The 5,426-nt window shown below is 48.3% G+C and overlaps 1 protein-coding gene across 1 annotated transcript; it reads right to left on the reverse strand.

Annotated features, from left to right (window-relative positions):
• Window positions 1–2,448: 2,448 nt before the first annotated feature.
• LOC135893792 (gap junction beta-3 protein-like) lies at window positions 2,449–3,255 on the reverse strand. Its single transcript, XM_065421735.1, has one exon. The coding sequence runs from the start codon at window positions 3,253–3,255 to the stop codon at window positions 2,449–2,451; it is 807 nt and encodes a 268-aa protein (XP_065277807.1).
• Between the last annotated feature and the right edge of the window lie 2,171 nt (window positions 3,256–5,426).

Here is a 5,426-nt window from a genome sequence, read left to right on the forward strand (position 1 = left end):
GCTAATGAGAAATAAAACAGCACTTCTAAACAGGCTGCGCCTCTGAATCTCTTTTAATCTCGTCCTCTCGCTGCAGGGAAATGTTTTCCTGGGATTTCTAAAGGAGCTGTGTGGCCATTAGAGCACAATAGTACGAGCAAACAGACTGACCTTCTCCATGCAGATCCTTCAAGGATGACATTGGTCCTTATGGCCTGATATTGACCAATCAGTAAATATCAGCCTGGCAATTGACAGAGCTTAAGGTCCCAACAGATGCCAATGTTTGCCTTTAGGACGGCCTGAATTCGTGCCAGCAGAATCCGAGACACTTGTTACTTACCCGTTACATTTCCTAAACAAAAAAGTGCTGGTTTTGGGGTCAAAATGACTTTTTGTTTCAAAATTTAAGTTAAATTATGTAAAAATAATGTAAGTAAAAAAAAGTATAAAAAAGGTCAACATCAAAACAAAAAGTTTGGAAATTATCAAAAGGAAATCTCTCACTCGACCAGATCGGAAATTCTTTTTGGATTCTCAGTTCATGAAAATTTTCATAATTTTGACTTTTTGTCCTGATTCAGGATGGGATTTTTTTTTTTGAAATCTAAAAAATTCTTGTGGGATGGAAGAACGTTTCCCATCCAACACTACTGCTTGTTAATATCCACAAACATGTGCATCATTCATAGAGTTTGCTTTGTGAGGGTCTGGACATCTCCCTGGAGGTGCAGCTGCTCAGAACTCTATTTTAGTCAGAAACATCTTGACAAAGTATTAAAAAAATTCCAAAGAACAAGAACTTCCTGCAAATATATACACACTCAGATTCCTCCTGCCTTATGGGCTTATGTTCTGTCCTAGTCAACTATGAACATCAGTTACCTGGGAACATGGGTATGGATTTCCAACCATGGTTAACAATCAACTCACTGGGACAGAGTCATCTCTGGTGTATTTTGATTGACACCTCAATTGGATTTGACTGGAGTTACCCCAGGGATGAATTTGACACGTTTAATTTGAATTTTACATCCCGATCCCGTTTTCAACCAGGAATGGGAGAACTCATTTGGTTTCAGCCAGAAGCTACTTGGTAACGGGGGTTTACAGAGTTTGGACAAAGCTTGAACGTTAGAACAGAAAACAACTTAAATGAAAAATTGTGAGGCCAGATTCTCGGCTGGTAGAAATCGGCCTAGCTCCATTTACGTCATCTGAGGATCTGGCCCAGAACAGGTCACAAACCCCGAAACTCAGGGCTGTTCCGCTGCTTCTTGAAAATAGACAAAACTTTTTTCCCCTGCAGAGTCACTGTTACTTCTGCCATTCAGTTCAGAACGGGGAAGCTGGGCCATGGAACCACCATTATAGCTACTGGTTTCAGAGTAGCAGCCGTGTTAGTCTGTATCCGCAAAAATAAGGTGCCACAAGTACTCCTGTCATTATAGCTACTGCGTCTGCTGCTTTCTCGAGCACTAGCCAGTGCATTAACTCAAGGTTTTGATCTAGGATGTTTTACTTACTAAACTCCCAGGCGAAGTTTAATGCCCTCCCTAGGCACCCGAAGGCACAACCAGGGGGCTTCTTTGCTCTCTGATCTGAGTGCTTTTGGAGACAGGTTGAAGTTTCTGAGATAGATGCAAACTACAGAGACTCTCCCAAGAGACACACCCACAACCCCACTCTGTGCCTATGATTTTATTCCCACACAATTGCTAGACCCCATGGACTTGGTTCTTTGGTAAAGGTCACGGTTCATGGGAAAGGCAAGGATTTGCCCACTTCAGTATCAGAATAAAGCCCTTTCCATCAATGTCCTAGTTAATGAACCATCCGCTGAGGTACTGAGTCCAAGTGCCTCTCTACACAATGTGATGGAGTCTGCGAAGGGAGCTGGCGTTTTGGGTGTGGCAGCTGCGAGTCTAGCAGAGTGGGGAGAGAACAGGAGACAAATATTGTCCTTGGCAACTTTACATTAGTCATTTCTCCTAAGACTTAAAAGCCAGCCATCTCCTCCCTTCCCTTGTGGCCTGTCTGAGCACGTAGGAGGGAAGCTCCAACCTGCAGGATCTCACGGACTGGCTTGATAGCATGTAAATAATGAAAAGCATAGACTTTTGGATTCACACATCCTCCTTGGCTAGGCAAACCACCCACCTGTGCCCTGCATGTTAAGAGCAGCTGCAGCAACGTACTGCCAGGGCCTTGTCCTTTCTGCCCGGCCCCAACAAAATGGTGGCAGCAGCACACAGTCTGATGAACATCCCCGCATGCAAAACTTAGTCAGCCACGCAGAACAGGGAGAGCCCCTGCCTTGGCGACGCGCCTCCTCTCCCGCGCTTTGTCATAGCCATCGAGGTCCCATTGAAGAACTCCAGTAACACTTGTGGCATGGCATGGCAGCCATCTTGGAAGTCAGTTGTCTCTGGCCAACATGAGGGCTTTTCCCTCCCCCAACACGCCCTGTCAGATCAGAGTCAAGTTGGGAGCGGAGGCCCGGAGGGCATCCAAAGGCTTGTTCTTGGCCTTGCCATCCTGCTGCTCCAGCTTGAGGTGGCACTGGCAGGTGGAAGCCTTGTTGTAGCTGACCAAGTGCTTGGAGTTCTTCTTCCATTTGTGTAGGCTCCGGACGGCCCGCTTGAAGATGAGGTAGAAGATCTCGCAGACGGTGAGGACAATGCAGATGGCGGAGGCCCCCACCATGAAGTAGGTGAATACCTTTTTCTCGGTGGGCCGGGCAATGTAGCAGTCCACAATGTTGGGGCAGGGGTCCAGGTTGGCGCACTTGACCAGGCGCGGTAAGTCAAAGCTATCCCACATCTTGTGGAGGATGTAGAGGAAGCTGATCTCGATGGTCAGCTTGAAGAAGAGGGTCAGCAGGTAGGTCCACCACAGCCCGCCGTGTTTCTTGCCTGTGTTGCGATAGAGCTTGGGGCAGTCCTCACCGTTCTTCTCCCGGTTCTTCTTCTCCCGGTCTTCCCGGTAGGCCACGTGCATGATCACCAGCAGGGAGGGGCAGGTGACGAAGATGAGCTGCAGGGCCCAGAGGCGGATGTGGGAGATGGGGAAGTAGTGGTCGTAGCAGACATTGGTGCAGCCAGGCTGCTTGGTGTTGCAGTCAAAGTCCTTCTGCTCGTCCCCCCACACGCGCTCCGCCGCCACCACGTAGACCAGCACCCGGAAGACGAAGACCACGGAGAGCCAGATGCGCCCGAAGGCCGTGGAGTACTTGTTCACCCCGCTCAGCAGGCCCTGCAGCGTCTTCCAGTCCATGGTGACGGGCGTCGGGGGAAGCTAGACTCACCTAAGTCAGAGAAAAGCAAGAGAAATAGCAGGTGAAGGGAACGCAATGGGAAATATCACATGGCCAGATCCCCAGCTGGTATAAATCAATGCTGAAGTAAGCAGAGCTTCACTGATGTACCCCAGCCGGGAGCTGACCCAAGCAGTTTTGCTCAGACACTCTCTGGTTTTGAAAGAACTCACATTTCAATACCTTGATCCTCACACCAGGCTGCCCCTGTCCTTGGAGCAAACATACCAGGGGGCACCCCTTTAAGAAAGGATCTGTAACTTCAACCCCTTCAAGCAGAAAAGTGCCCAGCAAGAGGGCAGAGACTATGGGGAGCAGAGCTCTGGCTGGGGAAATTCATCCATCCCTGGGTTTCAGAGCACTGCTATTTTTAGCCCCATAGCCCGAGCCCCCCCCCCCCCCGACCATTGACCCAGGCTCTGAGACTCGCTGTCATGGGGTTTGGTTTTTTTGCAGTGTGTAGATGTATCCCGAAGCCCTCGGGGAAGAACACTGGATGGGGGTGGGATTTAGCCAGCAGAGTCGGTGTGATGGCCCTCTGCATGGAGTGAATTGCAGCCACTGTGAGTGTAGTTTCTCCCCCTTGACCGATGTGGCTGCGGGGGCTCTGGTGACAGGAGAACCGGTGGCTCGGAGTCCAGGAGCTCCCGAATGGCCCCGTGTGGTTGCCCTGCTCCAGAACTGCTTCCAGAGCATCTCTTTGTGGAATCTGGAAACCAGTCAACATGCTCCATCCCGCAGCTGGGAGCAGGATTGAGGCTGAGGCTTTGCTGAGTGCCATTAGCTCAAACACAGCAAGGGCCTTGCACCCGGGAGAGGAGAGAGCAGCTCCTATTGGCTCCTGGGTTTTACTAGGCCAGAAGTGAAGTAGATCATAGATCTGGCCCCCAAAACAGTCTTCCTCCCTCTTGGTACAGACAGATCATCAGTCCAATCCAGACCCAGTTCCCAAGTGACTAAAGGAATTTAGGCCTCCAACTCTCATTGCCATTCAATCGGATTTGAGTGTCTAATTCCTTAGGCCACTTTGCAAATCTCAGCCACCAAAGTCAGCCTGGGGATGGGGATAACACAACCCACGTCAGAGCAAAGGGGAGCCGCCCCACCTGAATCCAGGCGACATCTAGGTCAGCCGGCGGCATTAACCCATGCAGTGCTGAACATTTTCATTTAACCTGCTGAGTCACAGCTCATTTGGGGGAGTCTGTATTGCTCATGGCCTTGACAAAGGCTTATTAGTAAGAGATGACGAATTGGGCAAGGTACCTACCTGCAAACCAAAGCACTGGACAATTAGCTACCTGATTTTTCGCTCCTTTACACTGGTGTAAATCAGGGATGACTTTACTGGAGTCAGCTGGTAAAAGTGAGTGGAGGATCAGGCCCTGAGATTCAGACCTAAGGCAGGACTCCTGCGTTTCAATGCACGGAACACTGCGGAGATAGAGTTCAGCAAAAGAAATGCAAAAACCCCAAAGCAAGCTTTTAGGGGAGTTTGGGGCATATCCCCCAATATACAAGCTATGCAGGGTCAGCCTTTGCCTTACCCCAGCAAGAGAATAAAGCAGGAGCCACATGAAACTGATTGCCAGAAACCACAAACTTGGTGAAATATTTTGCAGGTTGGGTATGAAACAACTAATTTATATAATAGGCTTTTACTCCTATCAATTAACACCTGGAAACAAGAGGAGGGGATAAGAGTCTAGAGGGTCAGAAATGTATTAACACTTTGCTGATATTGGGGTCTTACAACACATACTAATGTGTGACCATTCCCAGAAGAGCCACATCCAAGGTCTTTTGGTTCTGATTGTACAGCCCCCAGCACAATGAAGTCCTGGTCCTTGACTAGGTACTATGGTAACACACATAAATAGTAATAAAAGTAACAATTCTAATAAAGGTGACTGATCACTACAGAGCAGGTGTGAGAATCAAAATACCCCCCAATGTGGAAGCAGAGTTGGTTGAAAAACATCCACTGGTTTTTTAAAAACAAAACATTGGCTTTTCCGGGGAAATTAATACTTGTGTGACACATTTCCCTTTCCTTCAAGTTTTTGATGAAATGAATAGAAAATTTCCATTTAAAATCTAAAGCAAATGAAAAATTTTGATCTGAAATGGA

This window comes from Emys orbicularis, chromosome 23, assembly GCF_028017835.1.
Source record: "Emys orbicularis isolate rEmyOrb1 chromosome 23, rEmyOrb1.hap1, whole genome shotgun sequence".
In the NCBI taxonomy this organism is placed as follows: Eukaryota; Metazoa; Chordata; order Testudines; family Emydidae; genus Emys; species Emys orbicularis.